At 48.0% G+C, this 17476-nt stretch overlaps 1 protein-coding gene and 1 long non-coding RNA gene across 4 annotated transcripts in view; one reads left to right on the forward strand and one right to left on the reverse strand.

Moving 5' to 3' along the window:
• LAMA5 (laminin subunit alpha 5) overlaps positions 1-17476 on the reverse strand; it is an 88615-nt gene that overhangs the window by 42133 nt on the left and 29006 nt on the right. For all 3 annotated transcript variants that reach the window (XM_030463266.1, XM_030463265.1, XM_030463264.1), the window contains exons 3-7: positions 9250-9367; positions 6439-6557; positions 6032-6202; positions 5457-5554; positions 34-149 (exon numbers count right to left, since the gene is read on the reverse strand). In XM_030463266.1, coding sequence (XP_030319126.1) covers positions 34-149; positions 5457-5554; positions 6032-6202; positions 6439-6557; positions 9250-9367 — 622 coding nt within the window. The remainder of the gene's footprint in view (positions 1-33; positions 150-5456; positions 5555-6031; positions 6203-6438; positions 6558-9249; positions 9368-17476) is intronic.
• LOC115599450 lies at positions 10431-13486 on the forward strand. Its single transcript, XR_003988437.1, has 3 exons — positions 10431-10504; positions 12119-12449; positions 12786-13486. It is a non-coding gene; the product is annotated as an uncharacterized LOC115599450 (long non-coding RNA).

Here is a 17476-nt window from a genome sequence, read left to right on the forward strand (position 1 = left end):
TGGGAAAGGAAGGGAAACCCAAGCCCAACTTACGCTGGCACTCGTTTGCACTGTCACTGGTGGCAGGCTGCCACGGGAACTGGTTGAAACCCGGGCAGCAGCGCTCGCAGGACCCACCGCAGGTGTTGTGCTGGCAGTCACACTGCAGCCTGCAAGGGAAAGGAACAAGGGACAGCCCAGCCTGGGGCAACGACAGGGATGTGTGGGGTGGGGAGCACCACCTAACCCTGCTCTGCACAACTCTAACCAGACAAGATACAAAAATGAGTGATATTTGTTAACTGGCGTATTCGGATGCTGGAACGGGCTGCCCAGGGTGGAATCACCATCCCTGGATGTGTTTGAGGGTTGTCTGGATGTGGTGTTGGGGGATGTGGTTTAGGGAAGAACTTTGTAGAGTAGGGATGATGGTTGGACTCGATGATCCCAAGGGTCTTTTCATAGAATCATAGAATTTTCGGGACCTTTAAGATCATCTGATTCCAACCCATGGGCAGGGACATCTCCCACCAGATCAGGTTGCTCAGAGCCCTGTCCAGCCTGGCCTTAAAAACTTCCAGGGTTGGGGCTCCCACCACCTCTCTGGGCAGCCAGAATTTCACCACCCTTACTTCTTCTTAATATCTAATCTAAATCTCCCCTCCTCTACTTTGAAACCATTTCCCCTGGTCCTGTCACTACCTGACATCCTAAGAAGTCCCATCACCAGCTTTCTCGTAGATGCCTTTTTCCAACTTGAAAGATTCTGATTCTGAAAAAGAAGCTTCTAAGGCATTTTTCTAAAACTTTTGAATTGCTGATATTATTTTTGTCCTGAGCCAAACACCAAACTTTGCTATTTCAGTGCCATTTTCTCCCTTCTCCTCCTCCATCACTCCTCTTTTTTTTTAAACAGAGAGACAAATTAGAGAAAAATCAGTGTACCAGTGCCTACCCAGGTCTACAGCTAATAAGACATGAAACGGTTGGAGGTGGCACTAGAAGACACCTGAGCTGAAATACATCACTTGAGAGGGAGGTGACACAAAGATGTCCTCACCACTTTGCAGGAGCAGCACAAAAGGAACAAGTAAGCTGTAGCTGGGGCCACACGGGTCCCATCTGCTCCTCCAGGTCCACCTGTGCTTGCAAAGGCCACGGAATTTGAATGAAGCCAATCAGCAGATGCTGGCCCATGAAGCACACCTCCTACTTTCCTCAGCAAGGGCTGTGCTGGGTAAACAGGAGGCTCTGGAGGTTCCAGACAAGGACTCTGTCCGGGCAGTTGACCGCCGGATCCTGTCCCTGCTCCCCCTCCACAGTGATTCATTCCCCTCAGTGACATCACCTCCCAAACTTCCACTCAGCAGAAGGCAATTCCCATCCAAAACAAATGCTTTCTGTTGTATTAGACTTATGGATAATACAGCATGTTCCAGCTTTTATCTATGCAATTACTCATTTCCCCTCAGGGCCACTCTGCCACTCCCATCTCTCCCTCCTCCGATGGCTTTCCATTCAAAAGCAGGGTTTAAAAATAAATGTAATTTTTTGAAGCGTTGGAAACAAACTGAGCAGTGATTCAGAGTGAAATCTAGGGGTGCAGACACGCTCTCCTTCATGGCTGCAATGGGCTGAGTGTGCTAATTTCCACCTAAATGTATTTTTAAGGTGTGGGACCTGCAAGTGGATGTGTAGTGAACAGCCAGGCAGAGGCAGCAGCGTGGGATAAGTGAACTTTTAATGAAATATGGGATGATCTGGAAGCTCAGGGGAATGCAGGCAGGATCCACACTAAGCATTTTTGCTTCAGCCAGAAGGGTTGAGAGGCAGGAGGTCCTGGCCCTGCTGGTGGTCTTCCTTTTGCAGCCACCATGAAATACTCTGGCACTCATCATGCCCTGTCCCTGCCTGCATCTCCAGGCTGGGCTGTGGCTGGCAGAGTCCAGGCATAAAACAGAGTCCCTGAGGATTTGGCTGGATTGAAAATGAACCCCAAAACATTCACCAGGAACTTTACTGTCCCCATGTGCTGCAGACCCAAAAGGGAGATGCAGTGAGATAAGCCTTGGCTATGCCTCTGTAGCAAAACCACCCACAGACCTCTCATAACTACCCAGCATTTCCAAGGAAACAAAATTTAATGTTTTTTTTTCCCGTGGCAGAAGCTGGAGATCAAGATTAACATCCATATACATATGTGTGGAGAAAGATGGTCACTAAGTCAGGGAACTTATAAACCTGCTGAGCAGTTTAATCTCCCTGGCTGGAGGACGTGGCTCCAGCCATACAACCCATCTCTTTAATGCTCAAGATGTTTAAAAAAGCACTGGTTCAGTTCCCAGAATGTAAAAAGATGGCACTTGATGAGTAAAGTTGCACATTTCAGATGGAGAAGCAGCTATTTATTTAGTCTCTTCTGTCCAGAGTTAGCAAGGACCTCTCAGAGAGCTCATCTATCACAGCAGCTTTACTGCACCTTGTGCCTCGTCCATGCTGCTAATGAATTATGGACCAATGTGCACAAGCTACAATATTTACATGTTTCATTGATTGAGTATACACAAGGAAGAAGAGGGAGTTCTGTGTTCACATAGCACATATTTCCTGGTCATCCTGCTGTAAAATATAAAACCACAGCCTTCCCACTGGAATTGATGCTCAATAAGAGACTATAAACAGTTTGCAGGGAGCAGCTGTGAGTGCTGCAGCATCTGGAATTGGCCTGGACATCTGAGCAGCACAATGAAATAAAACCCAGCCCCTTTTCTCCAACTGCTTCTGACTATTTTGAGGGAAAACCACCTGCAAAAGGGACTTGCAGATGGCACAAATCTAGCAGCACGTGTGGTCCTTCCTCTTCCAAAATGCAGAAGAGCAAGCTGGTGTTCAGGACCCAGCAGTGGCAAAGTGTCCCCAGCCTCCTCCTGCAGCTCTGCTGCCTGACCAGCCAGGCTGCTGGTGTGTTTTTAAATCACATCTTGCTGGTTATCTTCAGCATCAGGCACGGAAGCAGCAGCTGGGCTCTGTTTGTCTCTGCTCTTGCTCGTGGCATCCGTGATGAGGCAGTGAACCCATGGTTCAGTTGCTCTTATCAGACAGATGCAGAGCACTTGCTGGGCCCTTCTGAGCTCATGTCAACACCAGCCACATGTTAACACCTGAATCCTGCCTGGGCTCTCCCTCTGCCACGTTCCAGGCTCTCAGTGATGCTTACTCACTGCTTGCAGGGTTTGCCAGGAGAAATGTTTGTGTCTGATCAAGCCAGCATTCACCTTTAACCAGGAGAACTTTCATTCCCACTGATGAATTCAACCATTTCATCTTGGGGCAAAGAGAGAGAGTTGTGAAAAGTGCAAAGAAGCCTTGAAGAGGCTGGACCTGCTCACACCTTGCACACACCCAGGGACCAGCCATGCTGGCCAGCCTCACACAGCTGGATGTGCAGCCTCTGTCACTTGGCACTTGAGACAAAACTCTCCAAAGCTGGATAAACATTATCATTTGTGGCCAGGAAGTCAGCTCACGAACATGCTCCATCATGTCCTAAGGTTTTTGCCAAGATTATTCTAGCTCAACTCACCTCTCTCACAGTGCTCATCCTGCCTTTCTGGGAAACAGGCACCACGAGCACAGATACGTGCAGGAGAGAGAAGTCAAAATGAGCAGTGGAGACCTCCCACACAGGCTGAGACATAACTGGGATTTTTAATAGGACTGAGCCAATTCACATTCCTTCTTTCCCTCTCTGCATTTCCTTTCCTTGCTGCTGTCACACACGAGCATCTGAAGGCACAGGACATGTGCAGAGGACACACCACACCTCCTACTCAGACAGGTCCCATGCATAATCTGTGTATGACAGCTGGGCCCATGACATGAAGGGACAGTGTGTCAGAGCCCCAGCTGCCTCTCTCAGGCCTCTTGTCACCGTGCCATCTTACAGCAATTACCACTGTGCTGGCTCCATGCTCCATCAGGGCAGGAGGGATGGGAACACTGCCCAGCAGTGCCCATTTCAGCAGGAAAGCTGGACACAGCTGCTGCCAGAGCCTTGGAGAATGGCAGCATTTCCCCATTACTCATTTTCTCAGCTGAAAGTGTCACCTTCCTGCTCACTTCTCCATGTTTCCCCTGGGCTTGCTAGCAGGGTACAGCAACGCCAGGAGAAGTTCTGCTATTTACCCAACATCTTTGTCCTGATGTATCCCAAAAGGTCTCACAGATGTTAAAGTGCTGACTGTACAAAGCACCCAAGTAGGAAATGTTTTCTCCTCCTGGCAAGCTCAATCTGCTCTGGGTGAAATGCAACAGCTGCTTATGAACATGTGCTGCAACACTAGAGCCCAGTCTGGGGCCAAGAGCAAAGATGCCAAATGCATCCAAATGAGAGTGAAAGGAGGGGAATCCGGGAGGCAGAGCAGTCACCAGCAGAGTGGCATTGAATAAGAATTCCAAGACATCCCTCCTCCCTCAATTTTCCCTCCCTTCCTGGAAAGCCCTGAGATAAATCCAAGAAATGTCATGGCATTTCTGTCTTAGAGAATAACTTGGCATCATGAAGCCCTTTTGCTCTGGCACACGAGTCCACTCTGCATCCAGCAACACCCAACTCAAAACCAAGGAGCTGTACATTCAACCATTTATGAACCTTCCCTTTGTCAAAGAGTTTGGCACACTACTGCTGACTTGCTTTACCAATACATCTTTGTTTTAATACTTAGCAGCTTTAATCTTGGCTGGGACTCACTGGAATTTTATTTTGAAAGATCCAAAAGCTCTACATGATCCTGATGAGAAAGTAATATAAGCTTCCCTTGTCCAGCTGAATCTACCCATCCCTTTCATAAAGGCAATGTCCAGATGGTTTAGAAGCAAGACTTTCATGGTTTGAAGCAGATCTTTGGCATTTCAAGTTGCCAAGGCGGATGGGAAGAGTCCCAGGAGCCAAAATGTGACTGCTTTCCATGCTCTTGTTCTATTGCAAAGAGTGGCTGTTTATTTAAGTACATGACCAATTTATGGTTCTTAGGAGTACAAATGAGCAATAGAGTCTCTGGTTTCATGGCAGACCATCTATTTAAGATAGCATTGCTTATATTCATAAAAAGCCATCCAGAAAACAAGAGACCTCTATGAAAAAGTTCAGAAACCAGCACTGGGCTTTGATGAGAAGCCTCCATCTGCACTGACTTTGTGCATCCACCTTCTCTTTCCAGCACTCTGCTCCCTTGGGAATGGCAAAGTTGTGGACAGGAAAACCAGACCAGAGACCTGATCTGGTGGGAAAATGGACTGAAAAAACCATTTCATTTTTGCTACTTTGGCTGGCCCAGTTTCTCATTTGTTCTCAGGACAGAGCCCCAAACAACGGTGCTGGCACAATTATGAGCTCAGGACACAACTCACACTGGTATCTTTTATTCTTAGCATGATTCAAAAGGTTTTGCACTGAACTGAAACTTTGAAAAATGTACCTGTAAGGGTCATTGGGGTCTTTGGCATCACAGACATCTGCGTGGCCATGGCAGACACAGCGCCCTCCGATGCTGATGTCTTTGATGCTGTAGTAGTACTGGAGAGAACAAGAAAGTTCAGCTATTAAACCTTTATTTAGCTATTAAACCTTTACAGACAAACTTGACAATCACCCTACTCAGAACTCAGCAGTACTTTATCTACTGAAACAATGCATCAAGACATTTCCATGTAGCAACAAGCTGTAAGGACCTGAGCCCATCAGCTACAGGTCAGGTTTCCCAGCAGAGCCAGAAAGCCATGTGTGACACCAAGAGATGTTTCCCAGTTTCATGTTATTGGTGCCTGAAGCACAGGGCTTCTCAAACAGCCTCCAGCTCTAGCAGAAGCCCTGACATCTGCTGCAGATGCCTTCAGCTTGGAGAGTACAGAGAGATAATCCCTGTGAGCAACACCCAGGGATGCCTTCTCCCCAGAGGTGGCACCCACAGCCCTTAAACACTGTGTGTCTCTCCCACCCACAGCCCTTAAACACTTCCACCTCATTAGCAGGAGGTATCAAGGTCCATCTTACCCTCCTTGTCACTGTAGGGTCTCTCAAAGCTTTGCCCATCAGGTGCCCAAGCAGAGTGTTTGTCTGCAGGAAGCGCAGTCGGATGTTGGTGGCTTTTGTGAAATTCCTCAGGAGAGGAGAGTAGGAGAAGTTCATGGCTCCTGGGCGCCCATTCACCAGAGAGACAACAATCTGGGAATGCAAGGAAGGAAAACAGATCTTCTAAGATGGGAGAAAATTAATCCCTTCTTCAACCAAACCCAATCTTAACCTCTCCAAGCCAGCTGAATCATTCCCTGCCAGCTTCCTTTGATTTAACTGAGTTGTTGAAGTAGCATCCAGAAGTAAAGAGGGAAACCATTAACCAGAGTAACTACAGTCACTGGGAACCCCTTGAAACCCAGAGATGAAACCATGCAAGTGCTCACCTCCCCGTTTTCTAAAGGCACAATCCTGGAGTACTCAGTAGTGCAGATGGCGTGGTCATCCTTGGTGATCCGATCCACAGTCTGCAGTCCAAACTTCTCAATGCAGTCCCTCTTGGAAGCTGTTCAACCCCCAGTGATGAGAGCAGTAAGAAGGAAAAAAAAAATTAAAAAAATAAATGAAATGATCCAGAGCCCTGTATTGATTTTCCCACCCTGACCCTTAGAAGAGGAGGGTGCATACTCTTTGTTAAGCATTTACTACATACCAACTGCTTTAGATCTTTAACTCTGTCATTGCCAACACACACATCCTCTACTATAGATGGGATTCACTATGAGAATAGTAGGGGTGGTCAGAGAATTCCCCAAATCACCTCATTGAAGTAAATGAAGAAAGTGAGAATGGCCATGGTACCTATCATCACCACCTGCAAAAACCCCACACCTCAACTCCAGCCATGTGGCTTCGCCCTATGAAACACTGTTCTGGCAACAGCAAGAGCTCAGTTGCATCCAGAGGAAGATGGTGTGGAAAGATTTCCCATCTGGCTGCCAAGGTTTGCTTCACCAGGTGCTTTTTTAAAGGCAATTTCTCCTGAAGCCCCAGGCAAGGAGCCTGGCACCACTGGCTTGGGATGAGATCAAGTTCCAGAGCACTGCCATGGCTGGGCATGGGGACAGGATGCTCAGCAAGAGCAGTTACTCAGGAAAACCAAAACATTCCTCCAGTTATTGCCAATCTACACAGCTACATAAGCTAGAAGCTGGGCTAAACCAGAGTCACCCATCAGCCATAAACTTTAGCAGTAAGGAAATAACTACTTTAAGGAAATAACAGAGTGGAGCAGCTTGCACTCAGGAGGAAAAGACAGAGCCTGGAGCTGTGCTGTGCCTGCCTGCCCCTCCACAGTGGCACAGCCCAGCACAGAGAGAGGAAAGGGACTAATCCTGCACAGCACAAGGCTCTGTGGGGCTGGGGGGACAGCTGGGATCAGGCACCTTTCATCTCCTGTTCCCATTTGAACCACTGCATGGGAAACCCTTCCTGCAGATAAATGCCACCATAAATCTCTCCCCAGCCCTCCCAATTCTCCTTTGGTGGCCAAGGGAAGTGTGGTGCCTCCCCACTGGGATGCTCAGAGGATTCACATTGCCACGGTCCCTTCAGAGCCCCTCTCCCCATGAGACCTCATCAACTGCACTGATGGATGCTTGCTTTCCATGACAGTCATTTCTTCCCTCCTCCCAGAGAGCTGAGCCCACAAAATCTTCAGGAGCCTGGCTGAGGGGCAGAGGAAAAAAAAGCCTCTGGGAACCAAACACCTCCCACAAGGGGCAAGGCTCAGGGGAAAGGGCTGAGCCAGCAGGGATGGTGTCACCCATGGCCAAGCTCCCTGATGTCTCTGGAGAGTGCTCCCATTTCTGCTTGGAAAACCACTGGTCAGTTCAGTAAGAGGGTTATTAGACCACCTAGAGAATTCCCCATGCCAAACATAAACCTCCACCAAGGACTTCATGTGCTAGCAAATCTGGCAGGATTTGGAGCAGCCACCTCTTTATTTCCATGGGAATTTTCCACTGGGGCCATGCCACTGAATTTCTCCTCTGTGGGAGAGTGGCAGAGGAGCTGATGTTGCAAGAGGCAGTGGGACTGCAGACCTTCCAGCATTGCCACTACTCCTAGGGCAAAAACTCCCTGCTCAGCCCCAGCCCATGCAATAATGTGATGGCAACCAGCCCCAGGAGAGGCTTCAGGGCTGGGAAATTCTCAGAGAAGATAGAAAAACCCCCACAATTTGACAGCAGTAATTCCCCACCAGCACACAGCAGAGGGGAAAACATCTGGACTGGAGAGAAGCAGCCACACCAAGGCAACACAGTAAAAATAGGACATCAGAGTTACAGCATGGGATGACAGGTCAGCCAAAAATATGAGTCTTCAGGGACAGTCCAGGGCAAAGCCTCTGAGTGTTCAGAGGTCCTTCCTTGCCAGGTTTTAAGGTCTGGCTGTAGATCTTAATTCAAATAATCTCCCAGTTACTGCTGCTGCTGCTTCTTGGAGGAGTCAGTGGTTCACAAGTTCCTCAGCATCTGGCTACCCCATAGACCCTTTGGGAGAAAAGATCTGTAGATTTAGCTGTTTCTAATGGGAGCTTTTAATCAGATAATTGGGAAGAAAGGATTTCAAGTGTACAGACTGGATCTTTGCAGCCAACCCTTTCCATCTGGCTGTACCTGATCCCACCTTGCTCAGTGACAGGACTGGCTCCCTGCCCTGCACAGGTGATCTGATCCCTGGGACTGTTTCCTGCCTCCAGATTTTTCTGTGATAGCAGCCACTTAGAAGTAAACTGCTGGTTTTCCTCTGGAGGAGCTTAAATACCCCAGTCTGGATACTATACAGGACAGATGGGATGGAGGAGGGCAGGGAAGAGATTATAGAAATCCCCACTTTTCAGACCAAGACCACCAATGCCCAACCCTTGACACTGGGACCAACTTGAGCATCCACAAAAATTGTGGATTGTGTCAGGCACAATGAGAATACTTAAAAAACTTAAAATACACATTTTTAAAAATACATTTTAAATACATTTTTTGCCCCAGGGAGCTAAAAAAGTTCTCCAACCTTGAGGAGCACCACCGAGCTTCACCTTTTGCAGCATCATTGGGCAGAAGACCCAGAGGGCATGGACCGCATCGCAGAGAAGACACAGAAACCACTCCAAGCCCACCCAAACCCTCACCCCAGGAGTTGTCTTCACTGCCTGGCACTGAGCTGCAGCTCTCTGCCCACCCTGCCATACTTACAGGCAAAATACTGCCAGGGCTCATAGGTAAGGCCAAAGTCAGTGGATCGCTCCAGCACCCAGAGGTCAGGACGAGGGGAGTTGGCAAATTTGATGAGGACGTATGCCACGTGGAAGAGCTGAAAGAAAGGAACACAGAGTTAGTTAGTTGGCTGCTGGAAGCATCCTGGAAAGCAGGGAGAGCTTAGTGGAAAACCAAGCCAAATAAAAGAGGTGGTAGCTCTGCAACCCCTGCTGCACACAAGCTGCCTGTGGAGAAAAATCCTCCGTGTCTAAAGGGATCATGAAATGCTGGAGAGAGACAGATTGGGGAGCTCAGCTCCCCCCTGGTCCAAATGCAAACAAAACACAGACTTTGTAGCTACAACCCATACTCAGGAGGTTGTGCTGGGTAACACCTTAGACTTAGACTCAACCTGAGCAGGTGGCATTATAAACCCCTGCCCTGCTGAGGAAATCTCATCCTGGCTCAGCAAGGTGAAGGCTTTGTTCCCACCACCAAGCTCTGCAAGGTGATCATGAAAGCCTGCTAAATGCTATGAAGATGTTCTGGGACACTTGGATTCTGGGCTGTTTTAGGGCTAACAGGTGATACCCCAGGCTGTTATACACACACCAGCCTGGAAAACCCAGCTGCACCTCTCCTATGATAGCACCAAACCTTTTTTTATTTTATTTTTTTTAAAAGCTGGCTGCAGAAAAGCCCCAGCACAGCTCCTCTTCCCCAGGTGCCACAGGGAGGGGAGAGCAAGAAACCCACTTGGCTTCAGCACAGCTCAAACACTGAGTTGCTACCCATTTGTCTGGACACCAATGTGTGCACACACACCCTTGCCAAGATTAAAATAAACAAACTCTTTTCAAGAGCTAAAACGTCCATGTTAGAGGGAAACAAAAGGCCCAGCAGAATTTCCCTTCCCTGGCTGGCACAGGCTCGCTCCAAGAATCCCCATTTCATCATCCTGTCACAAAGTGATATTTAAAGGCAAATAAAATTCTCTTATCAGGGAAAATTCCTAATGTCAAAACCAACCCAAACTGGGAGTTTAGTGCTTGAAAAGCAGAGATTTATGGCTCGGGAGCCCTTCTTCATGCAAAACAGGTTCTGTACAAGCACACATCCCCCAAAGATTAACAGGTTCCCAGAGGGACACGTGTACAAAGGAGGAAAAAGACAGTTCTGTGCCCACCCCAGCCAGAACCAGAGGTCCAGAACAGCAGCCTGGACACCAGCACACACAGCATGGAGCCAAAGGGTGAGCATTAATAATAACATACCTCCAAAATAGCCCTGACACTCAACAGGAAGCTTTCTAAGGGGAAAAAAGGAAGAGGCATTTAAATCTTCCATGTCCATGCCTTGCTTTGGTCACTCAGGTGAGGGGGTCTGAGAGCTGCTGGGTGGAGATGGAGCAGGGGAGGGGTGCAGCCCTGTGGATTGGCACCAGCTCAGTCTCTTCCTTTGGCAGGACCCAAAAATGCCTCAGGCACCTGTTGGACTCTCCTCTGGCTCTAGGGCAGCCTCTCCTCCACTTGCCAGGGATTTCTCTGGCTCCCACCACAGACTGGGGGCACCTGAACTTATACCTGGGTGTAGACTAAAGAGTCAGCTATTTCCAGCTGGGAAATCTGAAGGATCCTGAAGCACAGTGAGTTGGAAGCCATTCCCCAGCTGTGGATGGGCAGGAGGGGGGGGATTTGTCATCACTCTCAGGGTTTGCACTGGTAAGAATTGATGCCCTACAGAATCACCCATCACAGGTCCCTCCTACCAAAGACCTGCAAGCCCAAACAAGGGGGAAGCAGATATCCTTTTCAAGCTGCTAAAAAATGAGGAAAAACAGAACTAAATGCTGCCTTGATATCTCTCTGCAACCTATGTGCTGTCAAGGCATGAGACACTAAGCTTTTTTTGATGGAGCAGCATTTTTCTGCCTGCTGACCCTCTCAGCAGAGCTGTCAGTTCTTAGTGAAGCCCAAAAAGCTTCATCTCAGGCAGCTGCCTTCTCTGCAGGACCTCTTCTCAGAGATGAACACCTGCCTCCAGGCATGGGAACAGGGCTGAGTACCAGGCAGTGAGGTTACACCTTCTCTCTACTGTAAATCCTCCTCCAGCTTTATTCTACAGGGAATAAATCACTGCTCCTGCTGGAATCTGGCATAGCCTTTAGCAGGACAAAAGTCAGTGCAGCTCCAGCATACCTGCACGTGTTCTGGGCTCAGGCACTGGGAAACCTCTGCTCTGAATGCACAAACATAAAATCAGACATGTGAGGTATATTGCTGTCTTCTGCTTTTATCTTTTTGCAAAGCCACCTACAAGCTTAGAGTCAGAAAATCCCACGGAGTTCCTGGGGGATCCTCTTCCCTACCCAGTTTCATGCAGGAAATAAATGTTTTCTAATTAAATGTCCTCAAGTCCAAACTCCTCACATGCTGCTATCCCTCAGAAATCCCCTGCCTCTGGATAGCACGGGTTACAATCCAGTCAAACTGGTGGGTGCTCAGAGTCAGGTTTTACACAAACACCAAAGCTCGACGCAAAACCAAGCCCAGGGCTCAGTGCTTTATGAAAGTGAAAACAACAGCCAAAAAAAGTGCTGCCCTGGCTAAATGCTCCTGGGACAGGGGAGTGGCAGTGCACACACTGTAAGGGCCCTCTCTAGCTGTAAGAAGGTGATGGAGCTGCTTTCAGTACATTTTAAGCTATGGGAGATGGAGGGGCTGTGAGCGCGCATCCACACACACACATTGGGCGCTGGGGAGAGCTGTGTCCATGCTTGCTGAGAGCTCTCTGAAAGGCCAGTCCCAACCCCACTGCTTCCAAGATCAGGGCTAGCAGGCTAACTTTTTATCTTTTACTATCCCAGGAAAGAAAATTAACCTCTGGGCTCTTGCTGGATCAGCTGCAGGAGTTCCCAGTTTGGATGTTCCTATCCTGCTCCATGCCAAACATGGTCACTGTGCTCCATATGCAAACCCATTGGTAGCACTGCTGCTGAATCTTATTCCAGTTGTGACTGCAATTTTGGGACACAAAGAAGACAGCTTTACACACTCACTGCCCTCCAGCATCTCTCTGTTAGGGTAATTCCCACATGGAGCACTGGAAATCTTCAGGAGTCTGTGACTACAGTGAACCCAACCCTGGAACAGGACTGGAATACATCCTGGTATTCAGAGGGATTTTTGTCAAATCTGGTGAGTCTCCTGTCCCTCCATTCAACATCCTTATCTTGCAGATTATCACAGCCTGCCGGAAAAAATAAAGGCAGATTGCCTGCTTCAGGAGCATATACTGAGAAAATGCAGAGAGATAGAAAAGACTGAGCAGTAGCTCTAAAAATAGAGCTGGCAGAAAAGCCAGACTTTTTATTCCATGTTTAGTTCCAGTACAGCTCTGCCCAACCAATATTGCAAGAGAAATGATTGGCTTTTTTTCCAAAGCCTTTATTTAGCTTCTATTATCAGTCAGATGAATAAAAAGCCTCTATGCTCCCAGTCTCTTAGGAATTTTTTTTCCCCTTCTCCATGGAGGAAGGAGATGAAACACCAGATCTGATGCACACAGATGTCTCCAGGCAAGCAGATCCCTTACTCCCACCACCTCTGAAGGAATGCCAGGTACAACTCAAGCCCTGCCCCTCTCCTGGGATGTCATGAAACAAGCTTCCAGCCAGGAAATTCTGACAGGAGTATTTTGATTAGCAACCAACTTTCTCTGAAAACAGCAACATCCCTACATCGAGCTGGTGTTGCTCTTGGTGATTTTGAAGCATATTTCCTTAGTAACAATCACTTGGGGCTGCCTCAGTGTCTGGAAGGATGGAGATGAGAGCATTATCTCCCACACACTCCACCCCTTTGGATGGAGGACAGCTTTATCCAGCATCAAAAGCCCAAGAAAATATAATTCTGGTTACTGCCCAACATGACTGTGCAAAGACGAGTAAACCAGGACCCAGAGAGGCAAGAGAAACAGCTGCTTGTGGCAGCACGTTCCCTGTCTGTCCATCCATCTATCCTCCCAGGTCAGGAGCACGAGATGGAAAATTCACAAATTTATTCTCTGTTCCCTCCCTCGAGATACTCATTTAAGTTTTTCAGCTCTGGGAGCCACATGTGAACACAAAAAACAGCAGACAGGACCCAGCCAAATCCCATCTTTCTTGGCTGAAGTCTCAGACTCCTCCAAGGTGTCACAAAACCATACAGGAGCACTCAATAAACAAACTGTATCTTCAAAACTACTGTAATATTGGCAACTGTGGTTTAACAAAGAGCAAGAGAGACCCTTTTTTGGTTCCTCTGGCAAAAAGTTAAGAGCAGGTTACACTACCCAGGAGCTATGAGCAGCAATACTCCAAGCCCCAGGGTATGCAGGAGAAGTCTGTACAGTAAAACCACTCTTAAGTTTCTGCAGGACAGATTTATGACCTTTGGTGTTATTAAAACAGCACCAGGCAAAAACAAAGCAGTTCATCTCTTCCTAACTGCTGCTCAACGTCCCTGTGGAGTGCACGTGTGGATAGCATTACCAGCCCTGCTGTATTTCTGCTTGGGATTCCTGGAAGGATTGGATGGAGCAGGTGCTGCTCAGTAGCACTCAATCCCACTCCTTAGGGACACGAGAGCCTCCTGGGTACCCACAGCATGGCCAGGAGTGATGGGCAGCCCAAAGGGCTTCAGCATTGGGCACCTCCAGCATTTCAGGGCATCTTACACCACAGCTGGGGTCACTGCCCAGCTGCAAAACCTAGATGGAAGCTGAGAAAGTGGGGGAAAAGAACCACGTGAACCATTTTGGGAAGAGGGAGCACTCGTCAGGTTTGGAAAGACTCAGCAGCAACCCTGGCACTGCAGCTGCTTTCCTCAGAAGTGGCTGAAGCTAAAACTAAAAAGCCCTCGAGTCTCTCAGTTCACTTTTTATTCTCCTAAACAAGCAAGTAGAAAGTGAAAAAGCCCTAGAAAACCAGAAAGCTTCTGAATTGCTTTGAATTTCCCCAGGTCAGTGATCTGCCCCTTTTGTGTCTTTTGCCTGTAATCATTTATTCTCACTGAAGCAGGGGATTTACTCATTAACAGTCTGACTGTCCTCCTGCTGAGCAGCTTCTGTCCTACAGCAGTTTTATTTCTTCCCAGCCCAGACACCAGAATCTTTTATCAAAATCTCACATTTAATTGCTGGTAAGTTCATGCCTACCTGTTATTTCCAGGCACACAAGAACTATTTCAACCCTTCTAGGCAGAGACTAAAGGTGTTTCCCCTCCAAGCAGGCATGGCTTTTTATCCAGTAATTTTTTTATAAAATACTCAGGTCTGAGACCAAACAAACCCCCCACAAAAAAAAGCACAGAAGTCAGTGTTGAAAAGATGGGAGTGCACAGAAACACTGTGCTTGTTCCCCTCTTTTGCTCATAGCAGCTCCCACCTCTCTCTTACCTGTGCATCAAGCTCTCACTCCTAAAAATGACATTTTAACGAGTTAATAATGCAGGGTTACAGGGTTTTAAATTAGAAGGTGCCCTATGCCTGCAACCCAAGCTTTTTATAGCCCAGGTTTAGCAGCAACCACCACTGGTCTGCAGAGAGCACTGCAACTCATCACACCGTGATGCTCAGGAACCCCCAGGGTGCCAACATCTCCCAGAGAGAAACCAGAGCTGCCTGTCCCAGAAAGCAGGTGAGCTTTTACCTTTCTCCAAAAAAACCTGGGACAAGGCAGAGGCTGGAGGAGCAGCAGTGTCCCAGCTGCTCCAGGTGACAGCCAGCCCCTGCCTGAGCCGGGACACAGAACCAGAACCCAAAAGCCCAAGAGGAGAGGACAGAGCTGCAAAGCTGCAGCAATTCCAACAACTCTGCAGGGGTGAGCACTGAGATTCAGGGACTGAGTTTTGCACCAATCCATTTGCTGTTTTTTCCTCTCAAAACTCAAGTGTTTTATTGAGAGAGATCAAAGAAAACACTCCCCTGGAAACCACAGATCCGGGACCAGCAGCCAGCATGAAACCTGCTCAGTGTCACAATTAACAGCACCAGCAACCCAGCATCTTACAGTATTATTGTCTAAACAGGCTTGTTCCTGTTCTAAGCAGCTTGGCTTAGGTGATAGATGCTGAAAGAGCATTTTCCACAAAGGATTTTTCTTTTAAGTCCACTTCTGAGAAGGATTTGGCTCATTCACTAATTTCACACACAGCCCTGCTTTATCTTCACAGCATCCTCCTGGGCAATCTGTCCCTCCCCAGCCAGCTCCATACATTCCTCCTGCCAAAAAAATCCTTGGGACATCAAATCTGCAGCTCTTGGCACAGGGCAGGAGAGGGAGGTGATGCCATTGCTTGGGGCTCCTCCAGCCTGCCCAGTGCTGAGCTGAAGGCTTGGAAAGCCAAGTTTTAGAAATAACCCTCAAAAGGGCAGCAGCAAGAGCCTGATATGCAGCAGGTTGAGCTGAGTGACACCAAGAGAAAGGCAGGGAGGGGGCTGGGAAGGATGCAGGGGTTTAGGGAGCATCCTGTGGAATCTGTGCCTGAGTGGAGCTGCAACCAGCAAGTGACACAGAGTTAGAGATGCAGCACCCAGGGGTTGCTGACCCACCAACCTCAACAAACTCAGAACACAAGTTTGTGCTTAAACCCCAGCAAGCCAGGTCCCTTCAGGTCCTTTCTGTGTTCACTCAAGTGCCACTGGAGCCTGACGAGCCCAAGGTGGCCAGAAGTAACCAGAGTTGTGACAGCAGAGCAAAACACAGTCAGGACAGAAGGGAATGGTTGGAATTCCCTGGGGATGAGGCCTCAGTCACTTGCAGGTAAGGACTTTGCCCACACTAGGATTTCACTGGGCATTAGGAGCTACCCTGTGCTTGGCTGAGACAGCCTTGGCACCTTGTAGGCTGCTGGGAGAAGTGTAAAGTAACCCCATAGAAAGAAGACTTCAAATATTATTAGTGTTTTAGCCCAAACTTGAAGTAGCACACCTTGAGGGAAGGGCTAAGTGAGCTGTCCTGTCACCACAATGTGGACAGTCCTGAGCACCCCATAAAGGGGCACAAATACCAACCCACAAGCCAGGGAGAGGCTGAGGCCATAGGACATGGAGAAGAAAGGAGCAACCCTCCCCAGTTGCTTTAATCCTCTTGCAAACAGCAGCAAAAGCCCAGCACAGTGGTAGCTGTAAAGATGCCCTTACAGCTTCCTAATGCTTCAGAGATAAGATGTGGTAACTAGATTCAGGATTTCAGATTCTCAGAGTATTTACCTTGAGGTGTCAATTGTCTCTGTTAAATGCTTCCAGGAAGCATTCTGGGAGTTGGGTGTTTTGGGAAAAAAACCTCAGCATCACAATTAGCAGCAGTTCTTGCTCCCAGTTAAATATGGCATGACTTGAAAAGAGGAATAAGGGAAAAAAGGGGTTCAAAGAAGGAAGCTGTACAATTACCAGTCTCTAGACTCACAGAGTATTAACAGGAAGGCATCAGTGGCCCCACTATGAAATAACATGTGCTTGTGTTTGATGTGCAGGAGGACAGAAGCCAAGCTCTATACAAACAGCTTCATGTGGATTGGTGAGCAGCGAGCAGAAAGCCTTGGTACCGTACAGGAATTTAACTGGAAATCACTCAGATCCAGACAGCTAAATAAATCCAGCCACCTACATGACGATGGCTTTGAGCAGAAAATAATATCACTTTGTTCCTGGGCTGATTCTCAAAGGCCCTTGGTTCATTTCCATCATTCTTCTCCCTTGAACTACCCGGAGTTTGTGACTAATTTTAGCAAAATGAAAGCTATACCAGCAAAAACCCCTACTAATCCCAAAACATACAGAAAAATGTGCTTTTCTATAAATAGAAACATCAGGGAGTTCCTGCTTGCTGAGACCAACTGGTGTGCTCAGATCCTAAATCTGAAATTGCTAAGAAAAAGCATGACTTGAGGGATGAAATCTGACAGCAGTGATTGGAGACACCAAGAAGCTGCAGTCTCATCAGGGAGCTGTCAGTTCACACATAAGGAAAGGATTGATTTTTTTGTAACTAATGGGAAAGAACTGACTCAGTTATTAATGCCAGCTAGACTTCAAGGAGCTAAGAAAACAAAAATTTTCTTGGGAGTGTCCAACCCAACCATGGCAGATTTTTGTCAATAAGCACATCTCTGGCCTGACAGGACAAAACTGCTCCTAATGCCCAGGGTGAAGGGCTCATTGCCCCCCCGTGAGCTCCAGC

The sequence above is a fragment of the Calypte anna genome, chromosome 20 (assembly GCF_003957555.1).
Source record: "Calypte anna isolate BGI_N300 chromosome 20, bCalAnn1_v1.p, whole genome shotgun sequence".
Taxonomy (NCBI): Eukaryota; Metazoa; Chordata; class Aves; order Apodiformes; family Trochilidae; genus Calypte; species Calypte anna.